This window comes from Orussus abietinus, unplaced genomic scaffold (genome assembly GCF_000612105.2).
Source record: "Orussus abietinus isolate OABI.00-Male unplaced genomic scaffold, Oabi_2.0 scaffold44, whole genome shotgun sequence".
In the NCBI taxonomy this organism is placed as follows: Eukaryota; Metazoa; Arthropoda; class Insecta; order Hymenoptera; family Orussidae; genus Orussus; species Orussus abietinus.
Window position 1 is genome coordinate 227,364 of NW_019394518.1, and position 26,693 is coordinate 254,056.

Consider the following 26,693-nt stretch of genomic DNA (forward strand, 5'->3'; position numbering starts at 1 on the left):
TGCAAGGAGAACTCTGTATTGCCGCCCTGCGGGCCCGCACCTTTATATAAGTCATTGGTCACGTGTCGTTCCCCCCTCCTCGAGCCGGTGCTCAAGAAGAGGTACACCTCTCTATATCTCTCGGAAACGATGGAAGAGGGGCTCTCGCCGTGAAAATGCCACCCGAAAGCCCAGGCGAATCCTCGCCCGGGATCGGCGGACGACGAAATTCTTCGACTTTTTCCCTTTTGGCCGCCTAGTTGGGGCCCGGTTCCAGTCGAGAACGAGTTCTTCGACGAACGGAGACGCGGCCGAGCCTTCTCCGAGGTTTCGCCTTTCGGTTTCGCGGGACTCCTTTCTTTTGCTCTTGCCTCGCTTTGACGTATCCTTCGGCCCGATTCCGAGGACGGAAGATTCTCTTTCGTTGGGTTATTAATACCCCCGCGTGGCGGATGCAAGAAAGGAGAGACCTAGTTCTCGGATCGCGTCCTTTGATACACGTTAACTTTTAATATGGTGTATGAACTCCGCGAACGTGTGGATAACCAGGTTGCGTATATATTAAATGCATTATAGCGGACATATCGGATGTACGGATCCAACGTGACTTCGAAGTGGGTACATCGCTGGTGTAGTCTCTATTTCATCAAGTAAATACTACGATTTCAGGGCTATAAATCGTTCCTGCTAATATCTATAGCTGATGCGGTTCGCTAGGCAACACGGAGTCGCTTCGAAGGATTCGAGAACGTTTGCCCTGTACATACCGCAGATTGCTGGGGGATAAGACTCGATAAAGGGAGAGATATTGGACGGTATATTACCGAGGACATTTCTTGGGGGTTATTACCTTTCGTTCTAACTTCGCTATAAATAGTTCCTAGCAGTTTAAGCAACAAAAGTGCTGATTTTTGTCGACGATGAGGTGGTGCCTCGGCGCACAAAGCATCGAACGGGACAGAAGTAGTCGAAGGTCGTCTCTGGGAGTAAGTGCTAGTGAGTCAGCAACCGTCGAGGTGCGACTATAGGTACCTTGGCACGAACGAAAATCCCATAAATTCAATGAACGATCCTCATGAATACCCATGAACCACCTACGATCCCGAGATAAAACACAAATGCCGTGCATAAGTGCATTTCAGCGGGTCGGGTTTGATACTCTCAAGTACCGACGCCTTGGCTGCGGATTTTTCCTTCCCTTCGCAACTGATCGCGTTCTGGTACTCGAGTACTCTGTTGCGAGTTATGCGCCTCCGGGTGGTTCTAGTCACGAAAGACCAAGGACGTCGGAAACCGGACGCTTTCAGCGACAAACGGAACTTTCTCGCCTCACATAATTCCTGTTTGTTGAATAATTCCAACCGAGCCCGTAAACATGCACTCGCGGAAGCGAGCTAGCTTGGAACGCAACGCCGGCGCCACGAACGAGCATGCCGTAGTCAGGCCCGTGAATTCAAGAAACACATGAAATTCTTCCAACATTTTCATTCTCTTTTCTGTTTTCGCTTCTTGAAGTTGGGTCATCTTCTATTCACGTCGGCCCACGTGGGCGTAGCGATAAAACCGGACATTTCTTCACAACGCAGTTTTTATTTTAGGTCAACCGAACGTCCTCGGTGGAAAAGTGGTCAGTACATCTGGGTGTCTGTTATAAGATGAAAGTCAATTAAATCTTTTTTAGACAAAGATTTAATTGAAACTGATCACAAACTTAATGCAGCAGTCAATACGCTTGTTTCTCTGAGTTTGGAAACTCTTTCTTCGGCAATGATCCTAACAGGGAAGTCTTCCATTCACGTCGGACACGTAAGAGTCGCGAGAGAAGACAAAATTGGTATGCTTGACAAAGTCGCCGGTTGATTCGCAACGGAGATCATTGTCACGAAACCGCTGTCACCGACATCTATCCCCTGTTTGACATTCTTGATTTTAAAAATCGGTGTAGCTTTCCTTTTAAGTTTAAAAGAAAGTGTATCTTCGGTAGTATAATGGTCAGTATCGGTCCTACCTTTGACGACCTAGACGATGTTAACATAATAAATTCAGTATAAAATAACGCTTCTTCTTGTGCATTGATTCGAAGCGGAGGTTTTCATTAATGTCGGACTCACGTAGTAGTTTTGCCGGAGGACCAATTTGGTGAGGTGGACGAAGTCGCGAATTGGTTCGTAATAAGGATCGACATGACACAGGTGCAGGCCCGTTTGAGGAGGAAGAGGAGAAGAAGGAAATACAGAGCCGGATGGCAGAAGAATTAACGTCTTCCGGATAACGGTATGACTGCATCGTCGAGTCTGCCCCAGTGGGGCGATACGTGCGCGCCACATCAAGGATAATACGCACGATGCAAGCATACCTTATAAATTATTATATCAAGGGGATTAAGGAGCTTATACTAAGTCAAGAGCAGGGCGAAACGGCAATTAAAACTGTTTAACTAAAACCCCTATTGCACGTGCATAATGTTAAAAGTAACACTTGCAACGCAAGGGGATTAAAGTAAATTATTCTTGTTAGAGTCTACATTAAGGAGTTTAGAATCACATCCAAACATTTATCTTCTCTTCCTCCATCTCCTTAATGGCACATGTTCCGAATCAATCTATAAAAATATGTTAATTACCTTTAACCTTACCGCGATTGAGAAGGACGAGTCGGTATCTTTCACTAACAATTAACCCTACCTTGGATGCATTCGTAAGGTTCCAGAAGACATTTCCTCGGCGTTTATTACCACGTTACCGCCTTAAGACCGGATTCCCACTGCCAAAGTATCATTTCCATTTTTTCACGTAAGCAGTTAACCTCCCTCGTAAACATTCCATCTACATACCCACCTAATTACCATTCCCAATACTCAGACCGCATTCCCGATCCTCTCGAAGTCGAATCCTATCTCCAAGACCCTATTTCTCCCGATTTCTTCCAGCGTCAGCGCATCCGTCGACCACCTCGCGAAAGTAAACGTCCCCCTGTCGGGCTGCCAACTCGATAGCCGTTTCTCGATCTAACGCATAATCGAGGGGCCGAAGTTGGGTCCGTCCATAAGCGGCGTCCGCTCATCGTTCCTGCTATGTATTACAGGTGGCACCGGTCCTCGCTGAGGTAACGTCGGCGACCGATTGCATAACCTCCTTGACGGGTCCCCGTCGACTCGGCGAGGCTCGACGGCATTTCCTGCGAGCATAAAATAGAAAAAGGATGATCTCACGCGGCAGGACGAAATGGCGGAATCTAAGCCAGGCGACAGGAAAGGACTCGGCGAGGAGTACCGTGGAATGAGCCTTCGAGAAGCGTCGACCGAGCCGAGGCCGTCGCGCGGGATGAACCGAAGATGGCTCCTAGCCGAGTGAAAGTGAAGCGAGCGATTGGCCTACGGCAGCATCCGAAGAGCACGGCGGAGGTGTAGTCCTCCTTCGGACGAGGTTGTTGACACCTCATCGGACGTTTCGTTGCGCGCCGCTTGCGGCCGGCGCAGCCCTGTCGGCGAGACTCCCGCGTCTGCGTACGTGTGTCTGCGCCTCTGCATGACAACGAGACTAGTCGCCGCGTGAAGCGACGCCGTGCGCGCCATAGACTCACCGCGACTAGAGACGCGCAGCCGGCTATCGGCGCCTGCGTGGTTGGGCGCTATCCGGCCGAGTTCCACAATGGGTCTCGGAACGCGCGCCCGGCTGAGGCTCGATTTGTTGCTTTAATCAACGTTACCCACCGGTATTAACGTAATTAGAAGTCCGGTAGGTTGCTAACTGGTCGTATCGCCAATAGCTGTAGTTTTGGAAAATAGAAAAGCAGGCTAGAGGCGCTAGATATTTCCTTGCCGTATACCTGGGAAGGACTTAACGCAGGCTCGAATGCTCGGGGACTATAAGTAGGGACTAGAATGCAAGAAGACAGGATATGAATGTCAAGGAGTAGCGTCTGATAAAAATGATCTAAGGACCTTTTAGAGATGGCGTGCATCTTAAATGTAGTTAACATCCTTTCTGTGAAAGGTTTCTTCGATACATGGAATGTTACGTTCTATGTGTGTTATAAAGTTCTGTAACTCCGCGAGTCTCTGCATAATGCATTACGGTGGTCGTTTGTAGGTATTCATTCGAGACGGGTATGAATTTCGCACATATGGGTTACAAAATCGCAGGGGACAGTTTAGTGACGTAAGAGAGGAGACGTCATCGTCGACCTCCCGCGGTCTCGTCGGCGTAGAAAGTCATGAACGCCGGTCATTTATTCGCGATCGCAATACCAATTGCGCGAAAAGGCGAGTATCTGCGATTTAGAATTCCTCATACTTGCTGGGCAAATCCGGGCTTTATTCCGGACGACATGTTAGTTTCGCTCGGCGTGCCGCCTCGGGGGCGACGTGACTTCCAAGCTTCGATGAAGAGGACTCCGTTAAGCTTCGATTCGCTCGCGTTGTCCAGTTACTTTGTCGAGAGGCGAGGGCCGACGACTCTAAAGGCTCTCGGATGTCGCTATCGCGCGTCCCTAATAACAATGGAACGACTCCTTTGACCTCATTGGTATGCAAGGCGCGCTCCGAGTCGCTGAGAAAGAAGATATTCCCGAGACTATCTACTCCTCGATTATCTACTTATTGACCTTATAATGTAAAGTCGTAAGTGTAGTAAAATGTCTACTGGGGTAGTCTACCCTGAGATAAAAATTCTTCTCTTAGAAGGGAATCATTTCTTTGAATGGAATTAAACGAACTGCAGCATAAACTTACACACATTCGCGACCGGCAAATTTTGTTCCGTTTCAAATACTGAGTACCGGCGAAAATAATGAAATTCTGAGACTGGTTGCCGCAAACTTGTATAGTGTAACGTTATGGACGTGATTCACATTAGCGGTCGCGAATATGTTAAGGAAATATAGTCTTCATTATACAAAATGCCGAATACCTGTCCGATGCATTGCATTGACCGAATGCTTTATACCTTGAAATAATAAAGTAAGAAATCGAAACTATTTTTACTTTCTTTAAATCCATTGAAAAGAATAATTTTAGACAAAAGACTGTTATTCGATCTAATTGAGCATTATTCAATATGTGAAATTGTGTACGAAATCATTTTCATTGAATTAACGAAACTTTTTCTCAGGGCATAAGGCGATCTGAAATGCTTGCTGGTCTGTCTATGCGTGTAATTCGCTTCCGAGTGAGATCTTCCAGAAGATGCGCATTATGGACACCTGTAGCAATTTGATCCTCAGGTTTAATCCACTAATCGGTTCCGGCACGAAGCGAATGGCTGGATGAAGTTCTCCGAAAGTGCGCGAATCGGCGAGAACTAGAACGAACGGGAGTTCTCCTCGCGGATTTGTGGCGAAGAGATGCAATTTGAAATGGCTTCAGAGCTCTGAGTTAATTCTCTAGTTTTTCATTCGTATGTAGGGGGAAAAAATGGCAAAGTAACACTTCGTTTGTTCCGAGAGAAAATCCATTGTAGGGTAACCACGTTTGACTCTTGCTTCACGGGTAGAGGAAACACTCGAATACCGACATCGACGTCTTAGCGTGTTCTTGGTCCATCATTATCCTCCCAGAACTCGGAAGTGAGCGATTTCGAAAGAAGGGAGCCATCGATGCGTAAAATGATTCCTGGGCATCGGAAACTTAAGTAGTTCCGTTCTGAATGCAACGTTTTTTTGGACCGAGAGCCAGGAAATCGATTGCGATACTTCCTACCCCGGCATTAAAGTCTCCAATGTCAATATTACCAATTTCAAGAGTATTTTAATGTGAAACCGCTAGTATCTCCACTTTCCTACATATCCACGTTAACATAAAATTAATCTTTAACAAAACTCGCATATTACAAGGTATACCATACTCTCTATATTCCACTTACCATCACTTCAAGCAACCATCATTGAATACTTTATCGAAAGCACGTTACGAAACAGAAGCCAGGGTAAAGGCGTTCAAAAACGTTCATAGGAGTATCCTGTAACATTGTACATAATTAATAGTAATTAAATAATAAAAAAGAAATAATACAAATAAAATAAAATAGTACATCATTAATAATAAATGTACAGCGACGTATCGACTAGATTAAAATCCAAAATGGAATCGATTTCGCCGCCTCTGGGCCCAGTTCGACAACCGCATGCAAGCGATGTCTCATGCGCGCATCGAAGTCTCCAGGTTATTGATTCCTCGCCTCGTCATCCTTCATACGCGGCCATCGACTACATAATCGCGTAGGTGAACGAGGGGTCCCGTACTTGCACGGTTGTATAATTGTACCGCCGAGTAGGCGATCGGACGACGTCCATTCTGGGCTTTAAAACCGCGCCCCTGGTAACGGTCGCCATAACGGAGAACGCGAAGCGTCTTCGCCGCGACGCCTTGGAATACGGTATATGGTATACAGGCACTCATGAATTAATCCTGTTGGTATATTCAGGTATATGGGTATCTGGGTATGGTACTTATGCGTTATAATACGAGCGGCCTATCGGCTTTGTTGGAAGAGGATGCACGAACCGGAATGCGGCATCAGCATCCAAGGAGAACCACTCCGGGCTGCACCCTAGATTCGCGTTAACCGGTGTTAACTGTCTGTCGGTGAAGGTGCGCCTTCCTCGTATGCGTGGAAAAGTTCGACAGTGTGTTGGCGAACACGCGAGAGTGTCGGTCGGACTGTCTCTTCTCTGCAAGAGTCCTTGCAGACGCATCGAATTGCACCGGTGTCGCGATCCGTTGGAAGGACGCCGAAGATCTCTTCCGTGGTGGTCGTCGATCGATCGATTGATCGAACGGTCGCTGGATCATCTCGGATGGTATTCTTTGAACAGAGAGGATGTTATATGCGTCCGTCAGGTGTATTTTTGCACTCAGTGACTCATAGGTGACCTGATATCCTAGTGTTCAAGGGTCCCCTTGAAAATGTCTAAGATTTAATGATTAATTATAAAAAGGGGCGATTAATTATTGAGGTAACTGTTTATTCAAACCCTAAAGTTGCCAAACCCTAAACTGTTTATTCAAACCCTAAATTAATTGTTTTGTATTATCATGCTTCTTCGCAAAGGGTATTCCATGGGCCATCATCGAGTTAGATGGTTACAGTAGAGCTTTCACAAGGCTGTCGTGTAGGCTATATTCTTCTGTAGTTGTTGATCTTTAAATGATTTTATGGTAGAATTTTTTAACGACGGGTTTTTTATTTCATTTTATTTTTATCCATTTTTAAGGGGCACTTGAAAGGATTGGGGTTTGGTCCTGGTAAGTGTAGTTACGTTAGACGGTGCTAGGATGCTGTTGCATTTGAAGATTAGATCGAGAGGTTGAAAGTTGTTGATAATGATAGTGATTGATAATAGCAGGGAGATGGAGAAAGTATTGACGTGATCAGTGATGTAGATACAATACCAGCATGGTGAAATCCAGTGTTAGTACATTTTGCCGGAAGGGAGACGCGAGGACTCTGGAGAAATGTGAGAGGGTGTGTTTTGCAATGAGGGAAATGTCTGGAATTCGGGGTATTGCAAAATGGGAAAAAAGTAGAAGGGAGGTCAGAGGCGGAATTCTTGAACCCAAGAGCTGGGATAAAATTGTCGTCATTGCCGCTTGCGTGGCTAAATGCGGAATGAAAGTGTTAACGACGCCATGGGACATGAGGAACTGATCTGGAAAATTACGGTTTTATCGAAAAAAGGAAAGGATAACGAAACGTAGGAGTACTTTCGCATTTAAATTCTAGGAATCCGGTTTTTGTGCGAAGTACGACGCTACTCTTTGATGTTATACCATCGCATAGTCATAGATATTAACGTTCCTTATAATTTATAAACTAAAAATACTGTTTGTGGGATGATATCAATTAAGCACACAATGTTGAATTCTGTCCCAGAAGCCGCTCTGCAACATGTTCCTCTCGCCTTACATTCGTAAAGAAAATTGGTCCACGTTCGGCGATATTGCGGGCCGCCATTTGTGTCACGGCCACTGTAACGAGGGAGCGTATGTCTTTGAGTACAATTTAAGTCGTACGTTGGCATCGTAAATCGTGAATCGTGAATCCCGAATCAACGCAGAAGCCGGTCGATTCGACCGCGCCTTGCTCTCCCGATCGTACGAAAATACAAAGAAAGTAGCCTCCCGTCGTGGGTGAAAGTCACCCAAAATGTCACCGAGCTTAACCTTAACATGAAAGAGCGTCGGCTCGCTCGTGTGCCTCTTGCCTTTGAAATTTCTTGCATAACTTACCATCTGGCTTCAGATCAAAAAACGTGGCCGAGAGCGTTGGCACCTAATAACATTACCCAACTTAAGAATTAATTCCTGAAATTATTACATCGATTAAATTATCTCCAGACTGTTAATAAAAAAGAAAATTTCGAAAGAAGGTTCAGGTGGATGTTGAATTAACATGGAACTTGTTTCACCAATAGTACCGAGTTAAGGCTGTTTAGTGCATTACCTATTTCCCATAAATCGAGGTGTACTCCTGGTAATTACTCGATAGATAAGGCAGCAATTATGAACATCTAGGAACTGATTTTTATAACATTTTGATCAAATTGCATATTTCTGATTGTTTTGATATCAGAAGTGAGTTAAATATCTGAGTTTAATGTCAAAAAGATGTTCACGGTTTACTCGCGTTACTTCGGCTGATAAATCCGGGCTCTTTCCACTTTTCCCTCTTATTCATTAAGCCGCCATTTTAATACCGACTTTCTCGCAGATTTATGGGGAATTCCACCGAGGTGTTACATAATGGTTGAATTATTTTAGCGGGTTTGGTGGCATCGCGTGATACGCGCTTTTATGAATGTAGCTTCGAATGAAAATTTCGATACGATCGTGTGATAACGTGGACTAAACCGCGGGTTCAAGTTCTTGCTTGGCCCGCGTCGTTTTCATTTTCTAGTCGGGATTTTAACATGTCCGCTTTCTCGTGAATTTATGGGAGATAGTGCTACTGAGTTATGCAACCGACGGATTATTTTAAACTGTTCGGTAGGTAGAAACAGGACGGTGTGCATTTCATTTCTATAAGCATGCCGTCGATAAAGATGGAGTACTTGGATATGCAACTTCTGAGAGTAATTTCATCACCAGCCAGCTGCATGTGCATCTTCGGTCCCAACTGGACTGAGATTACAAAATCGGAAAAGTTCACACGATGTAACCTCCCCACGACATCCTTTCTAAAATTTCTAATATCATTTTCACAGCTGTCCGCATTGCAACATAATCATTTCCAAAATCTCCTCAAAATATACTATCATCCTTAAATGCTTAAAAGTATGATTCTCCGAGTCTTCAGCGTCATTGAAGTGCATCATCAATGCGAAGATGAAGAAGAATTGCTTGATGAAGTCGTTATCAAGGTGCATCTTTCAGATGTAGGAACGATACAATTTCCACTTTTTATTGCGCAAACGGAACCATTAGCACTTCTAAATATAGTATCCCCTGGAGTGGTGGTGTTTCGAAGGGGTCCTCGAAATTCGAAATTCTTGCTCGAGGCCGTCAGAAGTCCGCTCCTCCGGATTGGCTAGAGGGTCCTGACGGGCTCGGGTATCTCGAAACTCCTTCCAGGATTTCCATTTCTTCAGGTAAAATAACTGGGAGTGACATATAATGCGTTCCGAGAAGGCGCAGGACCTGGAGGGACTCGGAGATCTCGATGCCTGGGGCCGCTTCGCGTGCGCTCCTCGTATTTTTCCCAAACCGGATTTTCAGACCACGTATATTATATATGCAGTTGATCGGCTATAGTTTCCTTAGATATCGGAGTTGCAAAACCTCCGGCAAGGTGACCTAGTTATCCCCTGCATGAAGTAGGTTGAGCGCGTCTATTCGTCGATCCGGATTTCGCTCAGCGCGTGCGTGAGCAAAGATTTGCTCGGGAGGTCTTCCTCGCAATCCTCGTTCTAACATAAGTTCTGTAAGTCGGTTTTTTTTCCATCCGGATGCACGCGTTATTATCTCGGGTCGTTGCACCGTTCATAACGAGGACATTAGTAGTAAATACTGGGAAAGTTCGGCCGCGGTTCGCGAATAGCGCGCTCGGTGGAAGCGCCGCTTTGCTTTGAATTTTGTGATTTTTGTCTCGCTTCTTTGAGATACGAAGAAACAGCTAGGGAAGAAGTTTTTCGAAATATTGTGAGAAAGAAATTTTGTTGGCAACGTTTTTTGCTGCGATGTGTTGTTCGGCAGAAAATTGAACTTGTCTATGTTAATTTGAAGCTCGCGAATTATGTCGCTGAGGTCGTTTGATAAAGATATAGTTTCCCATTTTTAGAAGAGGTCTGGTAAAATAAATCTTCAATTAAAAGTTGTACATAACGGAGGGTGGAACAACTTTCGTTCGAAACATTTTCTTGTCTTGCATTGCGTTTAGCTCGGAGAATGAAAAACGCGATACCGGTACTTCGTTTTCTGAGAAAGTTTAATCAAGGTTGCTAATAGCAGTTTGGTAGTTGGAAGAGAGATTACCGTATCTCGTGTAGAAACGAGTTAGTCATCTTCTAGATGTAAATTTCATTCACGCACCACGTACAGAGAGATTTCTCTGGATTGTCTGCTCGATAAAATCGTCATTATTCCGCCACGCGCTTCTTCTTCGCGGTGTTCAGGCGTTTCTCGTAACTCTCGATATCAGTGGTAAATGCTGAGAAAGCTCAGCCACAAATCACGGTTCGTCGCGGAGAGAGACGAGACAATTTATGTTGGACCTGAGTTCGAAGGAAATCCGGTACTTCCTCGGAATTTGTAATACAACAATACTTGGTAGCTTATAAATCACGTGAGAGAGAAAAAAAAAATTAAATTGGCAATTTTTTATACAATGCCGTGGTGCAATGACATTTTTATTTCCCTTGTAGAAAATTGAACGCGGATTAATATTCCGCTTCTTCGTTCTATTTAGGAGGTCATATCATTTGTTCAATGTATTGTAATATTTTCTTTCAGTTATATCAGAAGTCAATTTTGTCCACAGGTGAATTCTTCCTCTTGTACATAGTGTCCGGATTGATTAAGTCGGTCTACTTGCGCATCTCACTCGAAACATTAGTTAGCGACTCGTAACTCCGGGTATCAGCAGTAAATGCCGAGAAAGTTTGGCCACAAGTCACGAATCGCTGTCGAGCACCGAGATGAGAGAACGCGGAATTTATACGGAATAGAGCCGGAGTAAGTCAAGCACTTTTGCTCGCTGATTTGAATTTCGCGGTGAAATTGCAGTAGGATTCCACTTGAGAGGACATTCGCACGAGACATGCCATTTATTCCGGCGTAGACCAATCGCTTCCAGAGGATCGCAGTTGCAAGCCTCGATCAGATAGAAAATTAAGTAATAAAGTTAGGTATTGAATAAGGATGCGGCACATCTACGCACAGGCGCCTTTACTTCGACTCGATTTCATAACATTTCTATATAAGCGAAAATATAAGAACCCGGTAAAAAGACCGGATAATAAATCAGAGTCGATATTTATCACTCGAACCTTTTATATTCCAGTAAAATTCAATTTTCCGTTCAAGCGACCTTTTACACTAACGAGTCCCATAATAATTAACGCGACTAATGTACGACTTTTACTCAAGATATGTCGTCATTTTAACACCGCTGGATGTAATACCCCATAACAATATTATACCGTATTTCTGGGATTGTGTGAATGAATGTTATGCTGAAAATGTCACGCATTAGTTCAAAATTCAAATTAAGTTTTTTTCTGAGGAGCTATTCACTCGGAAATCAGGAAAAACGGCATCCTCTGAAATCCGAATGTCAATCATTTCAAACGACAAATCACAATGTATACAATTCAGTAGTAAGTGACGTTCGGCACTGCAATTTCTACAAAAATGTTTCCATCATTTAAATAATGATTTCCGATATTCTATAACATTCCGCCTGAGATTTCCTCCGTAAAAGATGATCTTCCAAAAATTTCAAGCGATTCTTTTCATGGTTGCAATATCCTTTACAAGCGACAACGAATTGTACATTGCTCTTTCGTTCGCGCAGTGGTAATGATATTTTGTTGGCCGTTGCTACAAAATGCATCCGCTAGTTTATTAAACACCTTTTTTCAAAGTAAAGCTCCCCCCGGTGCAATTGCAAAAATCTTTGCCGTTGGTGCAATTACCATTGCAATAGGAGCGATGCTTTACCAGCAGTGTCCTTTGCTAAAAGTGTAAATGCCTTTTTTCTTCGTACTTACGATTAATTTCTACGTGTTATATTCTAAAATAATGACCCCAAGAATTTCCAGGTTATTTCAGCCGATTTTCGGAATTAAATCGCGAGCGAATTTTGCGAGTGAATCCTCCCTCGCTTTCGGCGGAAGTCGGTCGAAAGGTCGCGGAATCGGAAGTCGAGGGTTGTCCACCCGTTCCTAAACGCACGTACGTGCCAATGTCTGATCACGTAGCAGAAATGCAGTTACTCGGCCCACGCAGCTTCGACATAGGAAACCCACGGAAGCCCAGCCCTCCGAACAATGGATTTACGGGTATGCGACCTGTGCGCATACCTCCTGCATATTACGGCTCCGGGTCTGCTCGCCTCCTCTACGGCGGCGCAGCTCGACTACGGCTTAGCTCTAACGACTTGTAAAAATTCACCAACCGGCTATGCCGCGTCACACCCATGTCACGGGCGCAAACCATGCATAAAGATGCCCAGGTCGCCTGGCACACTCGAAAGGCGACTTTCCACCAACGAAAGGAGACTTGCTCTCCCTTCTTTCACTTTTTCCGCCGCCGATAGGTCTCCAATCGATCTTTCACAATTGGCCGGGATTTTTGGAAACCGCTCGTTGGTCTGGCGAAGGTATTTCGTAGGTTGGCAAGATACTCCTCTGGCTGAAGTTTTACACATCGTGTACTCTGATAAAAATCCATGCAAATTTACATACAATTTTACACACTTCGTAATTTATGTTTCGCGTGGAAAAACGTAATATGAAAGGACTACACGGTTAGAAAATGTATAAATACACCTAACATTGTATAGTATTGGTGCATTTTCACTTGGATTTAATGTGATATTACATTATGATTTTCGATCATGCCGAATGTGATATTACAGAGAAAATACAAATTTACTGTATTTTAACATGGCATCAAAATAAATGATCGAGTAAATTAGAAATCCGAAATTTGGTGTCAAGTACTGGGTGTCGGTCGAGCATGTTACTTATATGCACTTGATGCGAAACTCTACCGAGTTTCCTGATTAATTGGATACTTTACATTTACGATTTTGAAGATCATTCGGTTTGCATACTGGAAGAGATACGAGGTTACGCATTGGGTATTTATGGGTGGAATTTTTATTTATAGCGATATCTTGTTAAGCCAGGGTTGGCAGGTTGTAGGAGCAATTAGAAAGTGAAGATTGATAGCGATCGTGTAGAACTGAATTCCACATTGTTTTTGCAACTTGGGATACTTATTGGCTGTAAGAAACAGATCTAGATCCGGTGGATCGTGGTTGGTATACGTCGCACGATCAACGGCTAATTAGACGTAGATATCCGGTATCGCGAAATTCTTCCGTTCGGCGAGATTCGTGCGCGTGATCGGCCGTTTTGATTTTCCTCCGCGTTTCCTGGAGGACCGGCCACTTTCCAAGTTTCTTCAAAAGTGTGCGGGGGGGGACTCGGGCGTGGCAGCTAAGAAAGCCGGGAAAGTGATATCACTTTGCTGAACGACCTGCGTCTGTCCGGTTCGCTCCGGAACGCAGTGGCGTGCTTGAAGTGATGCGAAACCGCCTCTAGAAAAAGTAATCGATTTCGAAAGTATGTCCGCCGTCAGAACAATAGTCTTAATCAAGTTTACCCGATACAGTCCTTCGCGATTAACAAGAGTATAAATAATTTAGAACTACGTTCACAAGGTCCTACACGTCGGCGCAGCATCTGTAATAAATATCACTGCTTAGAAGATGCTTATCCAAAGCAAGGGAATATTATGTAGGATTATGGAAATACCTATTATTAAGTTGAATAATTATCTGAACGTAAAAGTATGAATGAATAAATTGTGAGCGTTTACCAGGGAAACGAGGGGCGCGGGTGGCGGCCATTTTGGTACCAGATCCAACGTCACAGGAGTCTACGAGATGCCGTGATGTTCTTCTATAAAACAATTATCTAAATGTAAAAGTATATTTAAATTCATTGTAAGTTCACCAGGGAATCATGACGGGGCGTATGGGGCGGCCATCTTGGTATCAGGTCTGATGTCGTAGAAGTCTTTCGAGACACTACGAGACGCTTAAAATCAACGTTTCAACACAGACTAATGATGGATTTATAAATGAAATCGATTCCTCCCTCTCCGTCTGCACCGAGTGACAGTCTAGCGTAGAATTGGGGCATCCTGCATCGCTCCCAGCAATCCACGTAATCCCAGCAATTTGAGTTGCTCGTAAGAGCGAAATACGAACGATCGCCGAGAACATTCCGGCTCGCTCGGTTGCACGGTCGAGCTTAATTCTCTTTCTCTTTCCCTCGATCGTTCGGGAGGACAAAAGCGTGAATGGTATGAGAGAAACTCGCGGTCGGCGATTCTTCGACATGTGCCTTCGGCTTTTCTTATCCGCAGCCGCCTTTGGAAACATAAAGACGGTTTGAAATTTCGAGCGACTTAAGGCTCTCTCAAAACCAAGGCGAAAATCTCGCGCACCGCCAGCGCCTCCCAGGGAGAATTTTGTGAAACTAAACACCTTCGTCGAACTCGTAGGGATATCGGATATACCGACATTGCGGATTGCTCAGGTGTTCTAACACCTCGGTGACCGATAGTTTGACGCACAATTCTTGTCCTCTAACCACATGCGACCTAGCGACACATCAGCAGCTTCCCATTTTTCCCTAGAAAAAGGATGTCGATCAATGAATCCTGATCTTTTGGATGTAAAAGGACACGCCGTCACTCACCGAGTGTTATGTTGGTGTAACCGAAACCTGTTTAGTTTTAGATTAAAAATTCATGTGTTTATGCTCATTACGTTTACTCGCAATACAGGTCCCGAGAGTCCGCCAGGTTTCACATAAGCTTCATAAAGAATTCTTTCTCTCCGCTGGGCGGGCAAAAGCGTGAATGGCCTGGGAAAAAGTCGCGGTCTCCGCTGCCCCGGCGTGTGGCCTCAACTTTTCTTTTCCTGCGCCCTGGGAGAGAGGAAAAAGGACGGAGGAAGACGGAGAGGAGGGAAAGAAATCGAGAGAGAAATATCGTTTGCCCTGGGAGAATCGAATCGAGTATGGAGGTGGCGTCGCGGCTCGCAGACTCTCGCTCGTTTCGACGAGAGAGATGCGACCACAGCCCTGTCCCAGTTACATATACCTTTCCCCGGGTGCTACAGTATCTACGGTATCTACAGATACGATCATCCGCGATGTGGTATCTGTAGATACGCTACGATGTTGTATCTTTTTGATATCGACTGCCTTCGGTCATATTTATAGACAGAAATTTTTACGAAATGCCTGACGCCTACGTTAGAAATATTGCCAGTATTAATGGATACTTACCGTTTCTGAACGCAAAATTGTATTCCCTATTCGTAAGGTATTCAATAAGCTTCATTAAGGTTATAATTAAGTTTGTGCTTATGGATGCTTTTTACGTTCAAGAAATGCCGCGGCATTTTTGTATATTCCTCAACTTGCTTTTTGAGATGTTTTTTTAAGAACTTTATGGTTTTTACCTATGACGTGAAATCAGTATATTGAAAATACTGAATGTTCAGATAGTTACAGTTATTATTAGTATCGATATTAGGTACATTGCATTTTTAGGATCTGCATACATGCATATACATAAGCCCATGCATTTATTTTGTCAATGCATCTGCTTGTATATATAGGTACAGGAAGGAATCTTCTTCAGGAGGAGGCCATTTTGATTCTTACCGCATTTTCTCGAAATTAATTAGTTCTCCAGTTTCTGGAGAACGCAAAGGTATCTGCCGTTCGCTTAAGCTCGGACTTGAGTGGCCGCCATCTTGAATTTCCTCCAGTTGGCTCAAAAAACGACGGAAATCGGCGCGAAATCGCGCTTTTGGCTCTTCGGTGGAGCCTTAGAACAATTACCATTAAGGAGAGCAGTCCTTTCTCCGCTTGACGAAAGCAAATTCGATAGAGAGGGAACAAGTAAACTTCTGCTGGACTCTCTCCATTGTGACACCGTACGATCACTTTCCAGGGCCCTGCCTCGTATAATCTGAGTTACTGCAACTTACGTTGCAGTAACGAGATGGCAACGCTCGAAATAAGAACCACTTTGACTTAATTCTTAAATGTAGTCAATTGCGAGCTTAAACGTAGTGAAATAAGTATATAATACTTAAAAGAGTTTATGACGTATACACTTAAAGTACTTATAGTAATTATCGAACATTCGTGGGACTCACATCGGGTTCGAATATAAAATGGAACCCTTTCATGACATTTTTCCGAATCACTTCGTTTCATCTCGCGAGACTTCTACTGCCTTATTTTTGGTTGTAGTTAGTGATTGCAGGATGAAATATTCTGAGAATCGGAAGAAGGAAGAAAATTGATATAGCGAGTTTCAGCGGGAATAAAAGTCAACTATCCTGCGGATAAAAAACTGTTAAATTATAATGGAGACGTGTGATGTCTCACTCTTCCTTCTTACGTCACTGCAGAGATGGTGTTAGGTGATCTTTTTCTAGTAGTATATGCATGCAGCCAATCGCTGCATAGGATGCATCAGAAGCAGCCAATCGTCGGAAGCGATGAGCGAATGACGAACGTAGAGGCCGCCAGAGTCGCGTGATGCGAGAAATTACGAGAGGCGCCATTGTGCTGCCATCTCGCGAGCAAACAGCGAGGCTCGAGACGCGCGTATCGTTTTACTCTCGAGATACGAAATCGTTTTGGCACCTTGTTTTTCTGGGATTTCGTTTATAAAAAAAAGAAAATCAGTGTGGTTTATTAGCACGCCGATCATGTAGACTTTTGAAAGGCCTACAAGAAGGTTTTGCCGATGTTTGATTGATAGTGGGTGGCTTCCCTCGGCTTCATTAACTGCGAACAGAAATAATTTCATTTGTTATTGCCTCTATCGAATATTAAGTTAATGTAAGAATAAGTGTCTCTTAGATTTTAAATAACGTTTCGGTATAATTAATAATAAGAACGGTATTTTTTTAATGCAACTAATACTGAAAAGGACAGTTTTTTGTACACACGCCTTTTTTATCGACTGATGGTAACATATTTTTAAGGAAGTCACGAAGAGGTATCAAATTATTCTGAGACTTTGGGAAATGTCTTCGAGTGATGAATTGCTTGAATTAATCTTATTCTGAGCACACTTCCCTCAACAATGTAGGGGATGGGAAAAATAATGCCCATTGAAAACGAGACTCTGTTGTTGCATATCAATCCGTAGTGAGTGGAGATTCAGAGAACATGCCCTTAAAGCATGGAGTCAATAGCACTTACGCTTACTGAATGACAAAGACTTTTCTTGTCGTGGAATTCCTACTTCGTACGTGTAATTTTTTGCTATTGGCTTTGTCAGTTCAAAACACGTAAAGATATTAAAGGGCACACGAGAGAAATCGAAAACCGCAAGAAAGTTGGCTTTTCAGCCTCACTGTGTTGCAAATATAGAATTGCTACGCTCGTCAGCAATCCTTGCCATGCTCTTATTAACTTTTGTATAATAAAAATCGCACCTCTCATCCTCTTGAACAGGTCTAATCGGCTTAATTTTTTTTTTCATTTTGCATAAATGAAAGGACGCTAATTCGATTTTAACGAAAGCAGACATAAGCGAATGAGGAGGAATCCCTTGAAGAATGAGAATTTAATAGCAGAAAATGAAAAGGATAAGTAGAAGGGCTTAAGAAATACCTCCCCTGCCTCTAATCCTTTCACCTCCGGCAAAAAGATGAATCTTCCTCGTCATCACCCAATCAACTATAAAATTGGCCAATTATTTTGAAGGAAAGGTTAAATCAAGATCTTAGCGTGCAAGAACCGGCCCTTTAATTCTATACGTGTGTTAGTGTAGAACCCATTGGTCGAATAAAAAAGTGCAATCAAGCCAGTCTGGGGTCGACCCCAGTTGAATCTTCCATAAAATTCTTTAGAACTCTTAAAAAATGTAAAAACGTTCCTTTCTTCTGGTAACTAATAAAGAAATTAAGAAATATAAGTTTAGAACAATAAGTTTCGAACAGTGCATGGAAATGTGGTAAATATAAATTTAAGATAAAGTAATGAAAGGAAGAATCTGAACGCTACATAAATGTCTGGTCATTGATCCACCACGTCTACTGAGCCGCTCATCGGCACTACTTGGTCTGACCAAAGTAAGATAGACTACTAATTTAAATACCGCTCCCACAGTAAGAAAGGCAGTTTGAAATATTCTTTGACATACTGTTTCCGGTTGAGTCGAACTATATCATAGATACAGGTAGAATGACTATTTTTATCTACGTATCAGGATGGTTTCTCTGATATTTCTGATTCTTTTCCTTACCATTTTGCCAGAGCGGCGAGTTTGCAGGAATCCGAGGGGACGTCGTACATGAGATCAGACGGACACTGAACCAGTTGGGGTCGTTGATTTCTGCACACAAAAACGCTGTTGCAGGAGTCCGATAACATCTGTACATTTCCATCTTCGCAAGGCACCTTAAGAAGATCAGCCCGGACGGCTCTTACGTAATTCCACGTATTCGCGTCGGCAACAGAGCTGCCCTGGTCAGATTCCTGCTGATTCTGTGACTTCTTTCCAGGCTCTACCCTTGCCGCGTGTCTGTTCCAGGATTGCGAGTGTAACCAAGGGTTGCTGAAATATTCCGAAGGATACGAGGGCTGGGATCCAGGATACGAGGGTTGAGGTGCAGGATAGGATGGTTGGGATCCCGCTCCAGGGTAGGATGGCTGGGATCCTGCTCCAGGGTAGGAGGGTTGAGATCCTGCTCCAGGGTACGATGGTTGAGATCCTGCTCCAGGATAGGATGGCTGAGATCCTGCTCCTGGGTAAGAGGGCTGAGATCCCGAAGGTGGACCTGGAGGTTGAGATCCCGAAGGTGGACCTGGAGGTTGAGATCCTGGCGGGGGATTGGGAGGTTGAGATCCTGATGGAGGACCAGAAGGCTGAGATCCTGGTGGGGGACCAGAAGGCTGAGATCCTGGCGGGGGGGCAGAAGGTTGAGATCCTGGTGAGGGACCGGAAGGCTCAGATCCTGGTGGAGGACTAGGTGGCTCAGATCCTTCCGAAGGACTCGATGACTCCGATCCTGAGGATTCGTCAGGACTGGACGAAGATTCCGTCTGTCCTTCTATCGCGTTCGACTCCTCAGTTGGTGATGCAGGCTGAGGCGTTGCTGCGCCTTGACAATCGACCTTGTAGGGGTAGTCGCAGACCCCCAGTTCCTAAAATTAATATAGCCATCGTTATTATCAATGCCAGCATTAATTAAAAAGTCATAACTTCCGTAGCTTAAATTACAAACGTCAATACAACGGATAAAAAATAACAGATTGTAAAATACAAGCGCAGTCATCTTGAAATAATTTCATGACCATACGACTAATACATTCTTTATCAAAATGAGGTCGTGAGAAGAATTATTCAAATTTGAAGACACTTTACAGTGGTTCCATCAAGTTCACTCTCAATGGCAGGATCTGCTCTTCACGTGGAATTTCGTTAATTCAGGAATTTGTCTGAAGGGAAAGTCAAGGTTCTCATTGGAATGCAACGATCGCCGTGTCGTCGGGGTAAATTTAACACGTTCTCGGGGACGTGATCACCATGTGATAACGCCTCTCGGGAAGTTTATTATCATACCAATAAATAGCACTCGCCGTAATCGCGCGGACGAGATTATCTAGATCGAACTAATCATCCGGTCTCGCAAAACTGATTTTTCCAGAGCACTTTATTGGCTGTAAAAGTTAATATTTCGTTTTCCAGAAGAGCCAGCTACCTCTCGGAACGAAGCGGAGATTTTCCTTGATCCTTCGTATTGAAATCTGCATCACGTAAGTGCAAATATCTGCAGGTGAACGTCTCGGTCCTTGGGGAGACTAATTGATTTGACCGCACACTCCTCATTTAGTATTTTCTATGTTTCGAAGTTTACTTGACGGCGAAGACAAGGATCTCATCAATATGTAACAGCCGACTTGTGTTCAGGATAAATTTAACACGATCGTGACAACGTGATCGCCATTTTGTACTATCTCCCTAAAATTGTCCGTACGGTGGAAAACCGTGTCTTAAGGCTTGTGCGACATGTACAAATAATCTTATCTATATCCAGGATATTTTTGACACCAAAAATTTAAGCCACTTATCAGGCCAACCAATGTTCGCGATTTTTGAAGAGCAACCAGGAAATCCTAAACACCCCGAATTGTAAATAACCTCACGTTGGTGTAAATTTTGGGTGAACGTTCCGACCTCCGAAAAGGCCAATTGATCTAGCTGAATATTTATATCTCATTGATAATCCCCGTACGTCCCGAAATTCGTCAGAAGACTTCAACTTCAAGGTTCCTGTTACCTCATAACGACCAAATCTTCACCACCCGATCACGTATTCGGCAAAATGTCTCCTAGTCGATAAGAATCTGAAATCACTTCAAGTCCTCTTTCCACCACGTAAGTTAGACTAGCAAAACGACGAAAGAGCGATTCCAAGAATTGCTATAAAACTATTTTTTAAATATTCCTGATCTGACGTTACCTTCTCCAATAAAGATGTAAAATTCTGTTACATTACCCCCAATAAAAACATGCTAAAAATCTACATAAATTCATGATATTTTCTACCTAAATCCTATTTATAGTACCAACGTTATCGTGACTAGTTGTACACCTCCCATTACCCACCGTGCAAGGATACCTGTCTTTAATGACTTTCCCCATAAACCTTCCCCAAGACGAGTCAGCCTCCATTAAGCTCGCCGATTTTTCCATCCCCGCGGCCGGAAACGTTTCTCCGTGAAGGCATGTCGTTGGAATTAAGTATGAATAGTTTCCAGATTACCTAAGTGACTTTTCTGACGGTAGACAAAGACCCGCCACGCGTTGGAAGCTACCTCACGTAGGTGCAAATCTCGGCGGGTGAACGTCCCGGTCCTTGAAAAGCGCGCAGAGCATCCGGTTCGCACGGGATATCGCGAAAAGATCGAGATTCGAGTATCACGAGAGATCTAGGAATGGATCCTTACGTCACTATAGACGAGTCCAGCAGGGCAGTTGAACTTGACCGGCCTTCCGGAGACGCAGACGTAGAATTCCGAGCAGTTGGTCGAGCTCCTGTAACGCCCATTGGGGTCTGGACAGCGGTTGGCTCCAGGTGGCAACGAGGGTTCTGTAACGAGACCATTCGCGTGTCGTTAATTCTTTCCCCTCGTTTAGGCTCATTAACACCTTATAAACGCCTGCCGAAAGAAAGCGGAGTAGTAAATCTCCCGGAGGTGTACCGAGATATTCATTAGGGGTGCAATTTGCGAGCTGTAACGTTCGGAGTGCTCAAGGTGTTCTGCATTATTAAAAAAATATTCATAAAATATCCTACACTTTTAGTACCTAAGACCGTAGTAAAATTATAAACTTGATGTCTTAATAGTGAATTAATACAGGTTTATTATAAATTTTCGAAATAAATATAGGATTCTATAACACGTCACATATCTGTTATAAATTTATGATACCTGCGTACCGAAATATATGGATAGAATGTCGCAAAATTAGTACACGATGTCTGAATGAAATTTGCAAAAAATGATCTAAAATTACAATACCTTTTTTAATAATGCAGTTACTTACTGGGAGTCGGTTCGGGTCTACTGCCGCAGTTGACGTTGTGCTCGAAGTCGCAGTAGCTGGTTTGCTCGTTGAAGAGGAGCCCGTTGGGACACTGCTGTTCTATCACCACGTCGTCCCAGCAGTTTAGGTAATTGGCGCAGGAGTTGGGGCTGGGAAACTGTCCCCTGGGAGCGAGACAGCCTGGAGGTGAAACTGGAGCAGCGGTGGATGTTGGTTGGGTTATTGGGCGAGGAATCTCGTTTCCTACCTCAGGAGAGCCTGAGGAGTCTGGAAATCCTGGGGAACCAGATTCTCCAGGTTCACCTGGAGAACCTGGAGAACCTGGAGAGCCTGGAGAGCCTGGAGAACCTGGAGAACCTGGAGAACCTGGAGAACCTGGAGAACCTGGAGAACCTGGTGAAGGCGGAGAGCCTGGAGAACCCGGAGAACCCGGAGAACCCGGAGAACCCGGGGAACCCGGAGAAGGTGGGGAACCAGGAGAGCCTGGAGAACCAGGAGATCCAGGAGATCCAGGGGAGCCTGGAGAAGGTGGAGAACCTGGAGACCCTGGAGAACCTGGAGAACCTGGAGATCCTGGATAACCTGAACCTGGGTAACCAGATCCAGGCGGAGGGTAATACTGTCTTCCTGGTTTTATAAAGTCTTGATGATTCGAGTCGACCGCAGGATATTGCACGACCGTGTCATCTTTCCAGGCACCAAGACGATGATCCCAGAAGTTCTCCGCTGCTAAAACAGAACGATCAAGGATACACTAATCACAGCTCCCTCTGACTGAAAATTATTTAATATTTCAGCAAAAATGTTCTTCATTTATGAAATCAGGTTGCTTAATTTTATTAATTTAGGAGTAGATTCCTAAAAAAATTGTACCAAAATGAAACAGGATATGAAATCACGATCGCAGAACTCGTGAAGATATTTACGTATGTTGCAGGAAATTGTTGCAAAATTATGTAGCACACCTGACAGCAGGATGTAAATTTACAAAAGTGAAGTTGACATATTACGTGGAAGAAGGTTTGCTTAATTTAAGAGAACCTTTTAGCACGTTCTCCTTCCGTGTCGCATCGTGTTTAGCAACACTGAACAAGCTCTTCCTCCCGAAGGAGTTGTCGACAGTTCCAAAAAGTCGAGTAAAAGGTAAGCAAATTATCTCAGCTTGGGGTTCGCAGCGTGCAAACCGTTCCCCAAACCAATCCTTCACTTCATGTCCATACATTTCATAAAAAAACTTCATATTTAAAAATATGACATCAGGAAACATTAGCCATTCTAACCCCTTAAATATATCACAAAATGGTTTTATACAGTTGAATTCGTAATTAAAAAAGGGGGCGGTGTAGGTTTAGCTATGCACATTCCAGCTCATCGTTAATACGTTCAAGTAAAACAGAATTATATGCACAGTCGGTTATCGAGTGAAAAATGGAAGCAATCCACCTTCTAAAACTTCAAACCTTTTTTCAAACATCAGCGCACATCGCGGAAAGCGTTCCATAATCGATCTTCAATTTTGCGATCACATACTTCACCACACAAAAAAATTGCCACGAGCCGACTTGTCATAGTCGAAGAAAAAATATTGGCGAACATTTTTCATATTTATAACATAGCACTAGTCAAGCACCACCTAGCAATCACGACCCAGAACTCACGTGAAAGAACCCTTGGTTACACGTATAAAAAATTCGGAAAAACGGAAAAGAATGTACCATACAATAAAAAATACATCGAAGGCCCCATTTCCATAGAATTCGATTTTTCCCCTAATCTGAAAGATGTGTCAAGATGAATTCAAGATCGCGCCCACGATCTCAGCCCACGCCGCGGGATCTCCGATGCGTTCTCCAGCGTTCTCCAGCGGTCTCCGGACCACCCTCGACGACCCCTTCACCGGAGGTCCGATTAAAATCCCTCGTCTCGTCAAGACACCCGGAACGCTCGCAAACTCCCGGAGTAGTAGTACGGGTACTCACCTTCTGGTTGTCGAGAAAAGGGCGCTTGTCTGCGGTGGGAAGTGCGGCCGACCGCGAGCACGGCGATCGGCAGGGCGCAGATGAGTATCGCTCGTAACATTTCGTCCCCGAGGGCCGAGGCAGGTCCGACAGTGGTCTCGGTTGGGATCCCCGTGAGACTCTGGAGAGGCGGGTCCTCGCGTAATCCTGTTAAGTCGAGAGGATCGCACCGGGAGAGGGAGGCCCGCTTGGAGTCCTTGGGGTCGCGTCCTGATGCTGTGGGCTGGACCCCGGCCGTCCGAGGGCTTACATAGGGCGGCCCCCACCACTGGCCGCAGGAGCCGAAGGACCCCAATTACCCGGGCTCAGGACCTCGCCTCTTGCACGCAAGAAGTGCAACGTCTTCGCCAGGTCCCCCACCTGTGCTCTGCCGAAAAGGTCTGGTCAAGGCACTCGAATATGCAAACCTCCTCGCACGTATGTCCTGCATACCTCGCCGAGACCGCCGACGATATTCATATCAGGCCGTTTCGGGAACGCGGAGGACGCAACGACTCCTCGACGCCGTTTCGAAGGATCATCGCTCCGAATAGCCGATGGAATGCTGATGGTGGACGATGAGAGACCGAGGGACTTAGAATACGAGACATTGTACTGCTGACTACGTTTTATAGGCGAATCGGTGGGATTTCCTCATTCTCTGGATTCGTGGGTTAGGTTCTCGGATGGAGCTGGAGATGAAATGAATTTCCTTGCCATGTAGGGGGTGATAGGTGATAGGGTCGTGATTATTGATGAATTCGCGGGTATTCGTTACTTTGTGCTATCGTGTTCTAAATGATACGTTTTCTGGAGATAATCTCCTTGAAGAGGGAGGAGGATTGATGGTGGCTCTTGGGAAGGTGTACCTCAAGGGGCACAGTGAACCGCGTGATAGGTGCTTTTAGATAAAGGAGAAGAACTGTTACATTGGTTTGAAGATTGACGGTGGAGATGGGGTTGATTCGGTGGTTGAAGGAAACGGTGGATGCCCTTTCATTGCTAGCCCGATACCGGAATGGGAAGCTGGATGTTTCAGACTGGAGATGGGGTACTATTTCTTGGTTACAGCGGACGCCAAGTGTCAGGATCGGCAAGCTGTAAATTTTCCCTGGTTCCCATTTTCCGGATTCCGAAACGACGCCATTGACCGTGGAATGCAGATGGTAGTTGATGAGGAGTGGCTACACCGAGAGTGTACCATTCCTACGCACTCGGTGCTGATTAAAGCAGTATCTAGATCCTACTATACCGGGTCTTGAACCCCACTTAGGATCGATATCAAAAGGCGAGTCCTATTTCTGGGAATCTGAACTCTCATAAAATCCCCAGGGCTGATTGGCTACCTCCAAGTTAAGAAAAAAAAATAAAAAGACCAACAAGATTACCTTGATCAATTAATTACGTCGAGTTCGAGCACTATCGGGCATTACATCCCCCATCCACTTGACGAAATTTGAAGGCTTTCACGATACAGGCATAATGAGCAGAGCATATCGTGTCCCTAAAAGCAGGGACCATTCGCTAATAAATAACAAAAGATATCTGTAATTACCCCATGATTGGAATAACTTCCACTTAGGTGAAAGAATGCGGGGGAACCATGTCTTATGAATGTGGAATGTTTCAGGTGTTCAAAAATATTGTTATAATATTGAAAAGTGGGACGGCAGGACCGATTAAATAATTTTAATTATTGGGAATGTTGTCCGGCAGTGCGCGGGTTTGTCCCCTGAAAGAATTCCAACGGGGAGGTAAGGGACGAAAAGTCAAACCTGTGATTGCGTTGGCCCGTTCTGTAATCCCACTGCAGCCCCGGGTCCGGTGGCGTCATTCCGCGATTTTATTATCCGGTTTCCTCGACTTGGAGGCAATCAGGAAGAGGCCAGGACCATCCGAACCCGCGCAAGCCCGAAACCTGCCTCCGCAAGGAGGATCTCGTTTTCTTGGATCCCTTCGTCGCCAAGGTCGCGAGAAAAAGAGTGGAGTAACGACGCTGCTTGCTCTGAAAGTCCTCTTCACCAAGTGGAATCTTCTCTCCACGTTTCCTTAACCACAACATCCTAAATCTTCGAAAATAAAAAGAACCTTTTTCATTCCCTGAATTCCCCTCCATTACGAGCCTACAAGGAAAAACTTAGGATCACCCGAAAACCGCCGAATCCTAAAACCAGATCCAGGAAGAAATCCTTTTTATTCTCAGTTCCCTTCCACCGAGATGTCATAAGGAAGTATCAAGATTACCCTAAAACCCTTAAGAACAGATATTTGCGTCTGCAAGCTGGATTAACTTTTTTATTCTTGATTTTCCCCTCAACCATCAGTCATCAAAAGCCAGCGTAATTCCGGGACGCGCCGAGAGAATAAGAACAGTCAAGCTTCTCCATTTCCTCGTTGAAAAAATTCAAAGCCGCCGTGTCCCGGGACCCGCCTCTGCAAAGAGGATTCTGGAGAAAAATCCTTTTCCTGGAGATTCTCCTCCCCAGCAACATGGCGCTCTTCGACGGCGATTCAGAGTTCTCGGCTCGCCGTGCGATTCCCGGCTCTTCGACGTTCGCCAAAAGCGGTGATGCGGAATGCTACTCTTTAGCCGCGGACGACGCCACAATGGCAAAAGTCCCGGCCGATCGGCTGCTGTAATGGATGTTTCTCCTCTAGGAGAGATCGTGACTCGAATCCCCGTAGGCCACGTATAAGGCCAGATCCTCGAGGTCTCGCGCCGGAAGTTGACCCTGAAGAGAGCGGACCTTAAGGCCGCGGCTCGAGGTGCTTCGACGGGCAATTTGTCACCTGGATGTCGTTTCAATATCAAAGTTTCGTGAAAATCTCCTCAGGACAGCCTAGCCGGTGATGTTTTCTCCGATGCCATGTCCAACAGCGTGCTCTCGATTGGTTTC

The 26,693-nt window shown here is 44.8% G+C and overlaps 1 protein-coding gene across 1 annotated transcript; it reads right to left on the bottom strand.

Moving 5' to 3' along the window:
- Window positions 1-18,044: 18,044 nt before the first annotated feature.
- LOC105698973 (basic proline-rich protein-like) lies at window positions 18,045-23,878 on the bottom strand. Its single transcript, XM_023432600.1, has 6 exons — window positions 23,779-23,878; window positions 22,388-22,528; window positions 21,800-22,162; window positions 21,199-21,341; window positions 18,491-19,392; window positions 18,045-18,135 (listed from the first exon to the last, which is right to left on the bottom strand). The coding sequence occupies exons 1-6, from the start codon at window positions 23,876-23,878 to the stop codon at window positions 18,045-18,047; spliced, it is 1,740 nt and encodes a 579-aa protein (XP_023288368.1).
- Window positions 23,879-26,693: the final 2,815 nt, after the last annotated feature.